Source organism: Bos grunniens, chromosome 24 (genome assembly GCF_055505025.1).
Source record: "Bos grunniens cultivar Pamir isolate PY7600 chromosome 24, Bosgru_T2T1.0, whole genome shotgun sequence".
Lineage (NCBI taxonomy): Eukaryota > Metazoa > Chordata > Mammalia > Artiodactyla > Bovidae > Bos > Bos grunniens.
This window is the reverse complement of record NC_141188.1, coordinates 21,940,687-21,958,121: the sequence shown is the minus strand read 5'-3', so window position 1 is coordinate 21,958,121 and position 17,435 is coordinate 21,940,687. Positions and strand designations below refer to the sequence as shown.

General features: G+C 47.7%; 1 protein-coding gene across 18 annotated transcripts in view; it reads left to right on the top strand.

The window, feature by feature from the left end:
- Nucleotides 1-17,435, top strand: part of FHOD3 (formin homology 2 domain containing 3) — a 523,276-nt gene that overhangs the window by 499,961 nt on the left and 5,880 nt on the right. For all 18 annotated transcript variants that reach the window (XM_086372649.1, XM_086372648.1, XM_086372647.1 and 15 more), the window contains 2 exons: nt 1,056-1,230; nt 9,723-9,884. In XM_086372649.1, coding sequence (XP_086228775.1) covers nt 1,056-1,230; nt 9,723-9,884 — 337 coding nt within the window. The remainder of the gene's footprint in view (nt 1-1,055; nt 1,231-9,722; nt 9,885-17,435) is intronic.

Sequence of the window (17,435 nt, the reverse complement as noted above, 5' to 3'; positions counted from 1 at the left end):
TCTTCTTCCCGCTGGACAGGTGGACGAGGGGTGGGACGGGTGGTGGCTCCTTCCCTGACCCTGGTGCAGATGCCAGAGCCAGAGGCCAGGGCAGGGCTGCCCAGACCAAGGATGAGGAAGGAGCCACGCAGATGGTACGAGCCACGACTGTGCCCTGGGCTTCAGCACCAGGGCTGAGACAGTGGGTAAAAAGAGGAAGCCAGGGATGGATGGAGCTGCTCTTTGCAAGTGTTATTCTAGCGGACTCTTTATTTTTCAACCAGATGTTTGGCTGTGTGTGCATATGGCCCGATAGTCTAGCATACCTCTTATAAAACATACACCCTATCTTTGTTTAGCCTAGAATTAGAGAATCTCATCATGGGAGTGTAATGCTTGTGAAAACAACTACATTTTTGACACAACGAGAAGGAAGTGAGTGTTGCCAGACACCAGTTTCAGCACGGATTTCTGGGCCATGTTCTGATCTGGGCCCTGAATCAAACTCTTTTGGGGCCTTTGGCAAATCCCTCCATCTTGGAAGGCCTCAGTTTCCTTCTCTGTAAAGCGAGGGGGACAAGATTCTGCACCTGAATCCCAGTTTTAAAATTCTACCATAATAAGTGATCCATACAAATGCTTTAACTGCTTTCTGGCACCACATTTGAAAAAATAAATCACACTGTATCTGATTAACAGGCATGTTTCAATACTCACATCCAGCCTTTGGTGTTAGATTTGGTTTCTGAGTTCTTCCCAGAGTTGCAGTCCATCGCCCCTTGCCGGCTTCCCCTTAGGGAATCTGCAGTGAGCCGGGAGACACATTACAGTAGAGGGATGGGTGTGGTCCTTCTGGGACCAAGGTTTCTCTTTCTGATAAGGGAACTTGCCCCACATGCAGCCGTCTGTCATCAGTTCATTGACGCCCTCACTGACTGCCATCACTAATGCATCTGCCAAATGCTCGTAAAGAAAAATAGAGAGAGACAGAGAAGGCTTTCCTCAGCTGGAGGTTTGCTGAGCTTGAGTTGGTTTTGGGGGCGTCACCTCATGCCGTAACCCCCTTGCTCTTGCAGTCTGGCAAGTTCTCTGGCGGTTCCCCAGCACCCCCGAGCCAGCCGCAGGGCCTGAGCTACGCGGAGGATGCTGCTGAGCACGAGAACATGAAGGCTGTGCTGAAGACCTCGTCCCCTGCCGTGGAGGACGCCACCCCGGCGCTGGGCGTCCGCACCCGCAGCCGTGCGAGCCGAGGTAACGCCGTCTTCCGGGGTGGCGCCCGTGGTGTCGGGTCCCCCCACAGGGTCCAGGTAGCTGTGCGTCTGTCCGGGCAGTGGGTGGTCCACTCCCCGGGGCTCTCTATACTGACGTCATCACACTTTCCTTCACTCTCACCTTTGTGATCTGCCTTCGTAGCTTCATTTTGGAAACCAGCAACTTTCCCCAAAGCACAGCTTAGTTCACACAGGAGGCATGAGTACTGTGAACGAACCCTTGTGGCTTAAAGCTGAGATCAGCAGGACTCCCCTGGTGGTCCAGGGGCTAAGACTCTGTGCTCCCAGTGCAAGGGGCCTGGCTCAGTCCCTGGTCAGGGAACTGGTTCCCACATGCCACAACTAAGAGTTCACAGCCAAATAAAGACAAATATTTTTTAAAAACAACCAGAGATCAGCAAACTATGTCCTCCAAGCCAAATTGAGCTGGCCATTTACGCTTGGAAGTAAGGTCTTAGTGGAACACAGTCACCTTCCTTCTGTGTATATGTGCCGTTTATGCTGCTTTTGCACTGCAGGGCAAAGTCGAGGGGTTGCGACAGAGACTGCTGGGACCATGGAACCTAATGTTTCTCCTCTTGGGCAGCGTACAGAAAAAGGTTGCTGACCCTTGAATTAAAATGCTGTCCCTTTTTGCCTTTTAAATCCTTGGAGCAGAGAGGAAACTCAGCTTCAAGATGGTAAAGACAGATAAGAGTTTCCAAGTTTGTTTCATAAGTTGGAAAGGATTTTTAACTTGGATTAAGAATTAAGATGTCTTTCGCATCTGAGAGTGCTTCTCCGTGTTCCCCTGGTCTGGGCTGATGCCACATTTACCTTCCTAAGTTCCTCGCTGCTTGCAGGGTCCAGCCCATGCTATTCGTGTGGTATGCTGAGGTCCCCTGGGGGTCCGGTCCCCGCCTGGCCCCCACACTTGGTTTCACTTGGTCCCACGGGGTGTGCATCACCCTACTCTGTACACCCTGTGTCTCCCTGCAGCCCCACCATGGCTCCTGCTGGCCCCTCTCCTCTGCCTGTCCTGTCACCGCCAGAGTCCACCTCCTCCACACTCTCCACCTCACCACGCACTCCTGAGACCCCAGGTTAGGTCTCAGGAACTTCCAAACTTTATAACTAAAGAGGATGAACTCCTGGAGGATGGACTTTGTCCTCTTGGTGTTTGCTTAGCACATACTGTTGACACAGACTAGAGGAAGCCATGTATTTATTGCCCAAATTGAAATGCTTTAGAGTGTAAAAGTGGGAACAGTGACAGACTTGATTTTCTTGGGCTCCAAAAATCACTGCAGACATTGACTGCAGTCCTGAAATTAAAAGAGTCTTGCTCCTTGGAAGAAAAGCTATGACAAACCTAGACAGCATATTAAAAAGCAGAGACATCAGTTTGCCAACAAAGGTCCGTATAGTGAAAGCCATGGTTTTTCCAGTAGTCATGTACATATGTGAGAGTTGGACCATGAAGAAGGCTGAGCGCTAAAGAATTGATGCTTTTGAATTGTGATGCTGAAAGAGACTCTTTAGAGTCCCTTGGACTGCAAGGAGATCCAACCAGTCCATCCTAAAGGAAATCAGTCCTGAATGTTCATTGGAAGGACTGATGCTGAAGCTGAAATTCCAATACTTTGGCACCTGATGAGAAGAACTGACTCATTTGAAAAGACCCGGATGCTGGGAAAGACTGAGGGTAGGAGGAGAAGGGCACGACAGAGGATGAGATGGTTGGATGGCATCACTGACTCAATGGACATGAATTTGAGGAAGCTCCTGGAGTTGGTGATGGACAGGGAAGCCTGGGTTTCATGCTGCAGTCCATGGGGTGTCTCAAAGAGTTGGACATAACTGAGCAACTGAATTGACTGACAGTGTCCCTGAATTTAGTTCCTTCTCCCCTTCTTAATGCTGGACCTTTCACGGGGCTTTTTCTTTGATAGACAGCTAAGAATATGCTGGAAGAAGGGATGCCTGCCTCCACCCTTCCCCATTATCCTGACTGAGACACAGATGATAAATAGAGCAGTCAGCCTGTGTGCTACAATCTAAATTCCAGACTAGACCCCAGATACATGCAGGTGTTACTGTTCACATCAAAGCATCAGAGATTAGGTTCTCTGTGATTTGGTCTTTCTGACCCCTCTGATTCTCAGGTAGTGTTTGATGTGGAATTAGGAAAAGAAAATAACTTACGATTTGGCAAAGCACAGGCAATCTTTTGGTGAGCAAAAGCAGACAGATGCAACTGTGACAGACCACAGCCCTGAGTACTTGGTGTGGGACATTCTGATTGTTTGGTTTTCTATATGGAAAGAAAGGTGCCCTCTTCTTGGCCAGTGCTGGCTATAAAAGGCCTCCATTTCTCAGATCAATTAAGAAGTGACAGGAGAGAAAGAGTATGTAAACAAGAAAGAATGTAAGAGGAGAGAAGAAAGTTGGTGAGGTCAGAAGGTGAAGAAAATAATACCATTAAATGCTGAGCAGTAGAGACTGTCAGTCTAGACAAAGCGTAAAGCAAGGATAAGAATAAAATAAAACAGCTTTGCACTGTTGGGTGTGAGGTTGGGAATCACTGGCTCCCGAAAGGCCTAGGGCCTCCTATGCATGAGTCTGCCTGTGCCCCAGCAGCTCTTGTAGGCTTTGTCTCCTAGGCTAACCGTGGCCACCAGGAGATCAAAGGCAGCATGAGCACCTGCACTGCAGTGACTCCAGCCATCATGAGTCGAACTGCGGTGCCTTCGTTGCTGCAGGTTGGTGCAATGAAAGCCACCCTGGAAGGTGGAGTCCAATATCGCTGTGCTGTGTGCTTAGTCACTCAGTCGTGTCTGCCTCTTTGCGACCCCGAGGACTGTAGCCTGCCAGGTTCCCCTGTCCATGGGGAGTCTCCACGCAAGAATCCTGGAGTGGGTTGCCATGCTGTCCTCCAGAGTATCTTCCCAACCCAGGGATCAAACCTAGGTCTCTTTATAATGGAACATAATTTGCTGTTGTTCAGTCACTGTCATGTCCAACTCTTAGCCACCCCCATGGACTGCAGCACGCCAGGCTTCCCTGTCCTTCACCATCTCTAGGAGTTTGCTCAAACTCATGTCCATGGAGTCAGTGATGCCATCCAACCATCTTGTCTTCTGTGGTCGCTTCTCCTTCTGCCTTCCATCTTTCCCAGCATGAGGGACTTTGGTAATGAGTCAGCTCTTTGCATCAGGTGGCCAAAGTATTGGAACTTCAGCTTCAGCATCAGTCCTTCCAATGAATATTCAGGGTTGATTTCCTTTAGGATTGACTGGTTTGATCTCCTTGCAATGGAACATAATGGGTTGTGCTAATTTGAAAAGAGAAAACCCTTCCATAGTGGAAAGGACAAAAAGAAAAAGATATTGCTGGCTTTGTGCAATGTGGGTTCATTTTCACTAACTGATGAAAAGGACTAGAAAGGAAAGTGGTTCAGTCTCTCTGTACTTGCAGAGACTTCTGCCTCCAGGTGGCTTGTCACAGGGAGTAACAAGTCACCACCCCTGCTACTGTAAACTAGAAACTATAATAAAATAACAAAAACTCTCCTTCAGAATACATCAGAGAACTGTGAAAGGAGAGAGAACTAGATAAACTAGAATTCTGGGTGAGCTGAGGGCACCTCTCTGAGAGCATTCACCTTGTCTGGGCCCAGGCTGAGAGTTAGATTTGCTGTGAGCAGAGTAACTTTAATAGTGAAGAGAATCCAGCAGAACTTTCAGTAGTCATGTGAGCTGGCATAAGAGGATGGAGCTAGAGAAGCTTCAAATGCAGACAGTTTTCTTCATGGGACATTTGCTAAGTACTGGGGCAGTCTGGGGAGGTGGGGAGTGGGAGGCTGTGTCAGAAAGGCTGTAGAAATTTTCCTGCAGTCTTGAAGTCCTGAGGAAACAAAGACAATTTAGAGTAAGCACCTTCAACACATGCATACAGATAGTTAAAGACAGAGATGGACTGATTCTCAACGAAAACTGCTATTTGGCCCCAATCCTGCTCAGTCCTCCTGGGTGGCTCAGTGGTAAAGAACCCACCTGCCAATGCAAGAGACACGGATTTGATCCCTGGGTCGGGAAGATCCCCTGGAGAAGAAAATGGCAACCCACTCTAGTATTCTTGCTGGGAAATGCTGTGGACAAAAGGAGACTGGTGAGCTACAGTCCATGGGGTCACAAAAAGAGTCAGACGTGACTGAGCGACTAACACAAGAACTGCTCAGTCCTTCACTATGTCTGCTTAACAGAAAGGGTAAAGACTAGGGGGGAATGACACTGACTTCAGACTCTGCATTCTTTTCTACACAAAGTACAGTCCATAGTCAAAATTAAGAGCCAGGAAAACAGAAAGTGTGACCAAGAAGAAGAAAAGTAGACTAGAGCAGCAGATCCCCAGGTGATCCAGATGTTGAAATTTGCAGTCAAATTTAGCCATTTATAGTTGTTAAAAAAAAATAAAGGAAAATAGAGACAGATTGATCAAAAGTTTGAAATTTATTTAAAAGAATCAACTGGAAATTCTAGAACCGAAAAGAAGATATCTGATATGATTAACTGATATGATGGGTTTAACAGCAGAGTGGTACCCGCAAAAGAGGTTGGTGAATTCAAACAAAATAGATTAGTAGAAAATAAGCAAACTGAAGCATGGTGAGAAAGAATGAACGGAACGAAATGTAAGAGATCAGCGAAGTGGGATGAAGTGAGAATCGCTCAGTCATGTCTGACTCTTTGTGACCCTGTGGACTGTAGCCTGCCAGGCTCCTCTGTCCATGGAATTCTCCAGGTCAGAATACCGGAGTGGGTACCCATTCCCTTCTTTAGGGAATCTTCCTGACCCAGGGATCTAACCCAGATCTCCTGCATTTCAGGCAGATTCTTTACCAGAAGAGATAGGTGGGACACAGTCAAATGGTCTAACATATGTGTAACTGGAGTATCAGAAAGAAAAAATGGTAAGAAGTAATAATTGAAGAAATAATGGGTGAAAATTTTCCAAAGGCTCATGATAGATAGCAATCCACATATTTTAGAGAGGTGGCAAGGCCAGGGAGGGGCTTCCCTGGTGGTCCAGTGGTTAAGGATCCGCCTTCCAATGCAGGGGGCATGGGTTAGATACCTGGTCAAGGAACTGAGATCCCACCTGCCTCGGAGCAGCCCTTGCACCACAACGGGGGGAGCCTGTGTGCCGCAAGTACTGAGCCCTGTGCTTTAGAGCTCATGCTGTGCGACAGGAGAAGTCAGCATGCCACAAAGCAAAGACAAATATTTAAAGAGAAAAACAACAAATCCAAGGAGAGGAAATACTAAGAAAACCCTACCTAGGCATACACAGACAAACTTCCAAGACCCAAAGATAAAGATAGCATCTTTAAAACAGCCAGAGAGAGAAGAGTGTGCTCTCTGAGAAGCAACAGTAAGAATGATAACTCACTGTTAGCTGAAACTATGAAAGTCAGAAGAAAGTGGAATGGCAGCTTTAAAACTGCCAAAGAAAAAAAGAAGTTTCTAACCCGTTATAAATCTATACCCAGGGAAACTCTTTTAGAAATGTAGGTAGATGTTTATTACAGTGATATAATATCTATTTGGATATAATTATTTTCATTTTAGACCATTTCTTTGTTAGATTTTTAAGGGAAAAATTAGTTGCAGTGTGTTTTTTCAAACTACAATTTGCATATTTTTTAAAAAATGAAGTCCAATTAAAATGACATGGTACTATCATGGTCTGTAATGTTTTATCTGCTCCACCATATCTTTCTCTATTTGCATATATTATATATGATAAGTTACACAGACATCTCAGTATATATCAATGTCTGGCTAGCACCTGGGAGACCCTGGGGAGCCCCCTTGGAGTCTAAGGTACGGGGCGGTGTTCTCCTGTGGCTGTATGTGTGTGCACAAGTCCCAGAAAGGGAAGCATGTACACAACCAAGAACGGGCTTCACTGGGAATCGGGCAGTGAGGAAAGTAACCAAGAGGAGAGGAGACGAGGAAGCAGAACCGAGACTGAGGTCATGAGAGAATGATAGCATCACAGAACTGAGTCTGATGGTCCTGGACAGATGGCCACATACTCCTTGTGGGCATCTCCTGACATGTCACGGTGTAAGCAGTTCCCCAAGAGTGTGTAAGATGGACATATAGGTAGTTCTCAGTGGAAAGATCAGATGATGCCTTCATTTCCGGCTCATTTCAGGAGCCAGTTAGTTATATTGTATTATGAGCAAAGACAATTGCCTGAGCTTTGTGTGTTTGGGGAAGGGTAGCTTGGCATTTCAAAATGGGGCACTTAATTTTAAATCAATAGAGAAAAGGGAAAAAAGGAAATTGCTGGGTAAAATGCAATTGTTCTGTTGATGGCTTTGTTGTGAGGAGGGCTGTGGTTTAGAGGCTCTGCCGAGCCCCGTCTGAGAGCTCTGCTGCCGTGAGGACTCTTGCCTTCGATTAGAACACCTAGACCAGCCTGAGAATACAGAAAAATTTATCAATTTCAAAAATTAATTTCTGAGAAGAACATATTTTTAGAGGGTTTTATGATGCTGAAAACACTAACCTTCTGATGGAAACAAGTAGATCAGTTGCCATTAGGTATAAGCAGAAAAAGTAAAAATGTCCTGATTTTCTAAATCCCAATGTTGTAAGTATGCTCTTACTCGTAAAACAAAGCACTTTTTTAAAATGACCACAACAAAAGCCTTGTTCGCGGAAAACATCATTGTCCTATGGCCTCAGTTCTCAAATACATGCAAGTGGTCAAACACTGGAATCCTGGTTCTCGTTTGCAAAGTACGAATTATTTGTGTGTTTAATTTAGTCATCTGAATTTTACTAGCAGAAATTATGACTAAATTATAGAATATTACATATTTTCAGTCTATAAAATGTACAGTCTATTGAGCTGTGATCAACAATTCCCTACAATTTCCATTAATATCCAAATACCAAAGTTTTGAAAAATTAGTATAGAACTCAAAATTTAAGATAAATGTTTACTAACATTTTTTCCCTGTAGTTTGAGAAAAGCTGACTATTCTTCAGCTTTAACTGGATCTTGGTCAAGATCAGGGTACCTGTGTTCCACAAACACAGAGTCTGAGAACACTCACTTGCAGGCTCTTTATTATGAAGAGAAGTGTAAGCAGAGGAAATTCACAATATTGAGCACATTGTACATTTATTTTTCTTACAGAAGCATATTTCCCATCTTAGAGAAGAGATTTCACAAAGAAGTTGATGAGTCACAAAGTTCATTTTTAATGAATCAAAATAGCATTCGTTTCTAAGTGTTTAATATGATTTGAGAACCCATGTTTTTGTGGTACTTTCTTCTTGCTGGTCTAGAGGCAGGTGCTTTCATGTCAGACTGGGCCTGTCCTAACATATAGCTATAAACACATTTTTTTTTTCTGGCCAGGAAGCAGATAAATGTACCAAAGAAAATGTTGTTTGGGAACTTCCTTGGTAGTTAAAGAAGTTGGTTAGGACTCTGCACTCCCAATGCAGGGGGCCCGGGTTCGATCCCTGGTCAGAAAACTAGATCTCTCGTGCTGCAACTAAAGCCTGGTGCAACCAAATAAATTTTGAAAAGTAGACAATATGTGTTATCTCCGCTTTCCTAATGGGAGAGGGCAATCCTGTTATGATTTTTAAAGGCTAGGTAATCCAAAAAAAAAAAAAAAAAAGATGAACCCATATGTTACAAAATCCATTGACTTTTATTTAACTGAATGAGAAGTTAGGGTTAGTTGACGTACACTGCTGCTGCTGCTGCTGCTGCTAAGTCACTTCAGTCGTGTCTGACTCTGTGCGACCCCATAGACGGCAGCCCACCAGGCTCCCCCGTCCCTGGGATTCTCCAGGCAAGAACACTGGAGTGGGTTGCCATTTCCTCCTCCAGTGCATGAAAGTGAAAAGTCAAAGTGAAGTTGCTCAGTCATGTCTGACTCCTAGCGACCCCATGGACTGCCCCCTACGAGGCTCCTCCATCCATGGGATTTGCCAGGCAAGAGTACTGAAGTGGGTTGCCATTGCCTTCTCCTGACATACACTAGGCACACTCAACCAGAGATAGACAGCTGAAACGTAACAAACATCTCCGGACATTTCCGGAGTGCATCACTGGGTATCTGTGATGTGTAGGGCACCATGTCGCATCGGGAGTCTACCCTCCCCCCACCCCCATGACCACAGGACCTGGCAGGTGGAGACATACCCAGAACAGTGAGAGATGGGGACACAGCTGTGTGACAGTATGGCATAACGTGCCACTGGCGTGGGTTCTTGGAAGGCCAGAGCCCGGAGGGTGACGGTCCCAGGTCACTGCGGTGCCCCTGCAGTGGGGACGGGTGAGCTCCCTGGATCCGCCAGGTTCCGCCCTGACTCGGCTCCACTGGGCTCTGTTGCTGACGGGCTTTGCTGTGTTCTCCTCTCTGAGTACCTCGTGCTCTCTGGTTGTTTGATTCTTCAGGATCCGCTAGTTCCTGGACTATGGGCATGGATGACTCGCCTAATGTCACGGATGATGCAGCTGATGAGATCATGGACCGCATCGTCAAGTCGGCCACCCAAGTGCCCAGTCAGCGAGTGGTGCCGCGGGAGAGGAAGCGCTCCCGCGCCAACCGGAAGTCTCGTAAGTGCCTCGGAGTTAGGTCGCCAGACTCGGCCTCCTGGGAGCTGCCTCCTGGCTCTCTATGACCCTATGACTCAGAGGTGGGATTTAGTGAATTATCCGTGGTGCCCGGAGGAGGGCCCACGTGTGGTCTTCAACGAAAGGATTTTGTGCTGGACTGTCAGCACTGGCCACTGGGGAAGGAGGTGTGCCGCAGCCGCCTGTCCACCGTATTCGCCATGTCTGGTCAGGCCTCCCCTGGTTCACACGTTGTCCCCAGGAAGGTCTGAAAGGGGACACTGAAAGACATTTCAGTGTCTTTGGTGTGCAGGGATGGATACACTGGGCCAGTTGCCAAGTACTGCCCTGAGGGCTTTGCTGAGGCCATATTTCTGCCCCTCGCCGAGCATCAGGGACCACTTTCTGGGCTGGAGACTATTCCCCAGTGGTTCACTGCTGCCCGTGAACATGCTGAAGGTGAGCCCAGAGGTGGCAGGTGATTTTACGGTCATTAGGATGCTTAAGATCACTCATGTTAGCCTAGGTTGATCAGGCTTTTTTAAAAATTGCCTACCAAATAGAGGATATTTCCTGCTCCCTGTTACCTGCTCCTACACACTGAATGACAGGTATGGAGCCGCCTCCGTGGGCACCAAGCTGAGTCTCACAGGGACAGCTCACTTCAAGAAGCAGGTTCTCTGAATCCTTTGACATGGCCATGGTCCTCCTGTGTTTCAGAAGAGAGCTCACCGCCCCAAGCCTTGGCCTGCTACCAGTCACTCAAGAGACAGCTTGAGTCTCCACCAGCTCAGCCTCCAGGAATGCTGACTAGGACAGGGATTTCTGATGTTTCATAAAAAGGATGCCTGTTTGCCTCCCCTTGTCTTAGCTTCCAGAGTGAAAAGAGAGTGCCTCACAGGAGTCAAGAGTTCAGTAAGAACTCAAACTCAGAGCCCCCCCATGCAGTGCCACCCTGCACTCATGGGGGGTGGCTGCATTTTGGGCTGCATACTGTGGACGCCCTGGTTCTGTTTGTCCCGCTGTCATGCATGTTTCCAGGGTAAAGAATACTAAACCGAATTGCCACAGACTCTCAGACCCTGCCCCTTTTATATCATTGCCTTTAGATTCTAGGGGACATTTTCTCCAGAAAAGTAGGTTCCACTCAATGCCACTTGCAGGGAGAAGCAGAGCCTCTCAAATTACAGAACTTGGGGGTTGGGGGCTGTGGTTCTCAGTCGGTGAGATAGGAGGCTGGTTTTGCCACACTCCTTAGAGGAGGTCCATCCTGCTGGTACACACTTCGAGTACCTTCTTGAGTTGTGGTTCTCAACCGTGGGTGCACAGTAGAACCTTCTGCATAGCTTTAAAAACCCCCGGTGTCTGGGCCGGACTCAAGCTGACCACCGGAGAGCCTGTGCGGTGGAGTCCTCCCCGCGCCCCCGGGTGGTTGGTGTCACTGGAAGGACTCTTGTTCCACTCTGTGCGGCCTCTGCCACACTCCCTCCATTTTTTAAATAGAAACCTATCGTTCAGGGGGACTTTTTACATCTGGAAGAATATGTTTGTGGGCTCCAACATCGCTGTCTTTACGTTTTCCAACATTTCCTGGCACTGCTTTGCCATCCTCCTGGTGCTCCCATGTGAAAACTTGACTAGGGGCTTGCGACTTAAAGTTGTTCCTCAGACAACATGAGCATCTCTTGGAGGCTGGTTAGAAACACACGTTCACAGGGACCTCTCCAAGGCAGCTGATTCAGAACCTGCATTTAACAAGATCCCCAGGGGACCTGAGCACAGTAAGGCGGAGGTGGCCCTGGGGTACGAGGCCAAGACGGAATTGCAGGGTCCCCAGATGTGCACGTCTTGGGGGGCAGACTCTTCTCCAGAAGCTCACCCTTACTCTCTCCACACTGCGTGCTCCAGGCCAGGCCAGCACGTGCCTTTTTCTGAAGAGTGTGAATAGCATTCTTTATGTTTTGACTCTCTTTCTGCATACTGGGAAGGTCTAGCCTCTTGTGGTTTGTGTCTCTTCTGTTACGTATGGCTTATCTACATCATTTGCATATTTTTCTCTTGCTGTTTTCATAATCAGAAATCTTTTTCTTAAATAGCTTTTTTTTAAAAATTAAATTTATGAAAGGTTTCTGGGGTCTTAAGTAGATTATCCTCAGTATCTGTCCTTTATTGAAAGTGCAAGTTGCTCAGTCATGTCTCATTCTGACTCTTTGTGACCCCATTGACTGTAGCCCGCCAGGCTCCTCTGTCCATGGAATTCTCCAGGCCAGAATGCTGGAGTGGGTTGCCGTTCCCTTCTCCAGGGGATCTTCCCAACACAGGGATCGAACTCAGGTCTAATGCATTGCAGGCAGATTCTTTACCGTCTGAGCCACCAAGGAAGCCCTTGTCCTTTATTACCATTCTCTTATTTACTTAACTAAACCAGTAACCAAATGGAAGAAACCATGTACCAGTAGACAACTTCAGTGCAAAGTCTCCATCGGGAAGAGCTAGGGAAAGCACTTTGGGGGGAGTCGACCATGGGGGCAGAGTAAAGAAAGGATACCAGGCCAGGGATTGCCCTCCAGAAGATGGGCAGGGTTGGGCCAGGGATCTCAGAGAAGGAGACTGCATGAGACAGGGGCCTGGCCAGTCCCTGGAGTCCCCGGCCGTGTCCTCCTCCTATAGGTTGTATGTCTGTGTTGGCAAAGAGTGTTGGCCCTGCCTTCCCGCCAGATTCTTAGAGAGACACATAATGTCAGTGGGAACAATAACACAGTCATAATTAATTTTCCTCTTCAGTCTGGCCAGAGAGATATTTTGCCTGTTTTTGTGGTTGACATAAAATAATTTCCTGTGGTATCGTTTCCATTCCAATCTTATGCAAAACAGCCCTATATTCTTTTTATTTAGCCAAACATATTTTGTCCCGTGATGCAGTTGCTACAACAAATACAGCTCTGCATGTATGTAAGTGTTTATCTGTGACAGGTTTCGTTTATTGGTGATGGCACCATACACAGAAATTTGAGATGGGGAAGTTACTCTGATTTCTGTTATAAAGGGATGTAAACTCCAGCTTTTCACAAGAAGTTAAAGGAACGAGAAAAAACCAATTTGCAAAATTGACATGAAGTTCAGCTTGGGGCCTCACCCTGGAACAATGCTGCATCAGATTTGATTGTTTAATGGTGGCGATGAGGCAAGTGGATAAATGAATAACCAACATATTTGGGCTATAACTCATTTAGCTAAAGACAATAACAGTCCAGCTGTTGCAGGAAACCAAACTGAATCCAGCCCATAACCTAGAAATTTATGACCTGCAAGCCACTCAAGACTCCTCGTAGATACTTAAACTTTTGCTTTCATGTTTGATGCTGGTGGCCAGGCTTACCCCTGCCAAGAGTCCTGCTTAAAGCCTGAAATATGCGGCCAGTTGGGACACACCCAGGGCACTGTAATGGATTCCGAAGTTCCCAGGCTCTGTTCTGCTGTTTTCCCAGCTGGTACCATCAGGGTCTCAATAAGTAAAGTGTTTTGAATTGTGCAGTTGATGTCTAGCCTGTAAAATGTCAACACAAATGCACCTCAAATGCTCCCCCAGAATCTAGCCAAGGCTCTCGAATCAGCTGGTGCAGGTGACCGAGGAGAGCATTCTCCAAGCCCTTTGTTTTCTTCTTCTTTTGGTTTTTCTTTTCATCATATCAGGGGAGGTATCCGTCTGGCCAAAAAGTTAATTTGGGTTTTTTCATTACATCTTATGGAAAAGTCCGAATGAACTTTTTGACCAACCCCATACTGTGTCCGGGCAGGAAATGGCAACCCACTCTGGTATTCTTGCCTGGAAAATTCCATGGACAGAGGTGCCTAGTGGGCTATACAGTCCGTGGAGTCACACAGAGACACGACTGAGCGCACACACACACAGACACACACACACACACAGAGACACACACACACACACACACTTTGTCTCCAGGCTATTTTTTCTCTTAGGCCTCCCAAATGTTGGTCTTCCCGTGGAAACCTTAAAGCTGATGGGCATCTGAGGTCTCCTTCCCACTGTGATTCTGCGGGACAGGCTCGGGGTCTGGGGAGGAAAAGGGCCCTTGTGTTCTTTTCTCTGAGACCTATCTTCGGAAGAGGGTCTCTGCCCTGGTGGCCGTCTGCATGTCACCGTTAGCCTGGCCTGTCACAGCAGAGGGGGCACTAGGGGCTCATGGTTTGCCTTTTACTCTTTCCCAGAGGAGCCCAGGTCTTGTCCCACTGAGAGAGGCTGGATGCCCCCTCTCCTGCTGTTTCTCTCCAAGGAGGAGTCTGGGCCCCACCTGTGATGTCAACATGGAGTATTGGGCTCAGGGCTATGTTTCTATAAAAGTGCGATCACTTCGACATGACCTACAAGCAATCCACCAATGTCTTAGGAATATAAACTAGGTCATCTTTACAAGAATGGTGTTTCAGTGTGAGGGGCCAGAAGTCTGATTCTAGGGGCTGCTGGGAAAGGAACACTGAACTCTAACTTGATTTAATGACTGGACTCTCATTCCACCTCTTACAAAGCTTCAGCATTCCTCTTGAAGGGCATGTGACATGTTCATGTTGATTCGATATAACAAAGATCTTTTTTTACGACATATTGAGGGACGTTGCCATGCCATCACATTACAGAATTACATGGAGAAGGAGGCTGAACAAATCTGAAAAATTATTGACCCTGTTTTAGGAAAATGGTAGCTATGCCTCACAAAATATTAGATTGAGTGCTGGATCTGATCAGTTCAGTTCAGTCGCTCAGTCATGTCTGACTCTTTGCGACCCCATGAATCGCGGCACGCCAGGCCTCCCTGTCCATCATCATCTCCCGGAGTTCACTCAAACTCACGTCCATTGAGTCGGTGATGCCATCCAGCCATCTCATCCTCTGTCATCTCCTTTTCCTCCTGCCCCCAATCCCTCCCAGCATCAGAGTCTTTTCCAACGAGTCAGCTCTTTGCATGAAGTGGCCAAAGTTCTGATCAGTACTCAGGTTAATTGTAATTTTCCAAAGTGGTGTTTGAAAATGTCCAGAAATTTTCCCACTAATCCCATTAAGAAAAATTTCCCTGCATGTTACTACATAGTTCTTCCCTACTTACAAATTTTATATTCTTTTATAGGGCTAACAATGGAAAGAGCCAGAGGCGTTAAAATGAATGCTCTTAGAATACAGTAGAATAAGATGTTAGTAAAAGGACCAGAGTTTCTCAATCAAACTTTTGTCTTCTCAACATCATTACTATTTACTCAAAGCCTAAATATATTTCCAGCTCATTAAAGCTGGACTGATTGCCCCTCTGAAGACAGCTAAGGGCACCCACCCAGGCCAGAGGACAAAAAGACAAATAGAATAAGTCTGAGAAGGAGCTAAAGTCTCCTAAACCTGGTGGCGAGCCAGTGCATTTTAGAGAGCCGATATGTAAGGGATGGGCCTCTGGGGAGAAGTGCCACTCCATCAGCGCCCACTCCCGGCTGCAGGAGTAGGGTGGCCAGAGAGAATGGGGCTGACAGCCGCTCACTGACCCACTGGGGCCGACTTTAAGCCTATGGTGGGTGTCCAGCCCTTTGCACTGGAAAAGGAAGATGGGGAAGTGAGGAAGGTATTTGTAGCCCGGGTCTTCATTGGGAGGGTCTGGGAGGCAGGGCTGGAGGGTCTGGGAGGCAGGGCTGGACGGACCCAGGAAAGGGGCTTTGGGGGAGTTTGCCAGGGGTAAGCTGGGAGGCATAGTTAGAGTCTGGGGACTGGGGAGTGAGACGGTGCTTTCAGAACAGATGCCAAATCACCTGAGCCCTGGCTGCTACTGCTGCTAAGTCACTTCAGTCGTGTCTGACTCTGTGTGACCCCATAGACGGCAGCCCACCAGGGTCCCCCGTCCCTGAGATTCTCCAGGCAAGAACACTGGAGTGGGTTGCCATTGCCTTCTCCAATCTGAGCCTTGGAGGCAGGTCCAAAACAGGGTGTACAGGCCCCGCACCCAAGCCCATGAGGACGGAAGCAGCCCCTTGCTCTAGAGTTGCTGGGACTTTGATGTAATGGAAAGCTCAAGTCTTGGAGTTAGAGAGGCAAAGCAGAAAGAGCTTGGAAGTGTTTCCCTGCACTGACTGGCTCTCCCAAACTGCGAACTAGCATGTTGAAAAAGGGGGCTGGCTTCTGTGTCCCTCACCGTATTTGTCTGAATGGCAGGCACCCTTTTGCCCAGAGTGGTGGTTCAAGAGAAGAGAGGATCCGTGGAAGAGAGGAATATGAGACTTTGTCTTTTCTGTGTCAGAGAGCTATTCTGGGAGCAAAGCAGAGGGTTCTCGGAAGGGGGCTTCAGAAAGTGCCAAGCACCTTACTAACAGGAGGTGACAGTGGTTCATCGTCTTTGCTGCCAAGTTCAGATGGAATCCATCTCTACGCTTGAGAATCTGCACAGTCATAACACAGAGGGGACTGGCTCCCATTTAAATGGCTTGGCTTCACTGAGCCTGTCTTCTTCCAGCAAGTAAGGGTGGTGATGCCAGCCTCCCGGGACGGTTGTGAGGGTTAAGTGAGCCACCTGTGATGGGGTCTCACCATCCCCCTTCCCTTCACACTGGTGCCCAAGGGTCCCGGTAGGAATACGAAGCTGCCTGTAGATGTGTAAGGGCTGCATGCGGAAGTCACCCAGGAGCTTGTGCACAGAAGATACACCCACCTCAGTATCACTTTGCTGCCATCACCCACCTCACTCCCTGAGCACCACTGTCCACCTCATTTGATCCGCTGTAATTTGTGGACCAGACCCATTTTGTCCCTCTCTTTTTACCCCCGGGACTCCGGTGCAGTGGCTTGCCCCTGTGCACAGAAGCCTGGGCTATCAGCACAGTGTGTGTCTAGTACTGTTGTGCTGTCTCGGATACGCACTAAGGAGCTGGGCTTCATCTGAAAAGCGGGAAGGGATTTCAGTCCTGCCCAGGACTTGCAACAATGCTGAAAACTCTGAGCCCAGAAAGCCATGGAGGAACTGTTTCATTTCTTTTCTCCCTGGCCAGGCTCCGCCCTCTCTCCCCCATCCTCCTCACTGCGTGACTCATAAAAGGCAGTCTGCTTTTGCATTTTCACTGATTGCTGTCTGCTCAGTGCCTAGCTAGCAACCAAAGAGATGGTGGAGGAGCGCTGGATGTGAACATAGCTACAGATGTAGGCAGGAAGTGGGGTAGGGACTCTGCACAGCCACGACCGTGGCCACACCAGCGGTTGTAGAAAGTGCCTGATACCATAAATGTTGGGCCTCCCAACAGTGGCTGAGTGGTAAAGAATCCGCCTGCCAGTGTAGGAGGCAAGGGTTCGATCCCTGATCTGGGAAGATCCCCTGGAGAAGGAAATGGCAACCCACTCTAGTATTTTTGCTTGGACAGGGGAGCCTGGTGGGCTACAGTCCATTGGGTTGCAAAGAGTTGGACACAACTTAGTGACTGAACACATCAACCATAAATGTTGCTAAGAGCCGTCTCAGCGTGAGTGAACTTAATTCTGGGTCAGGCCTGTCACCACAAAGGCCATCACCT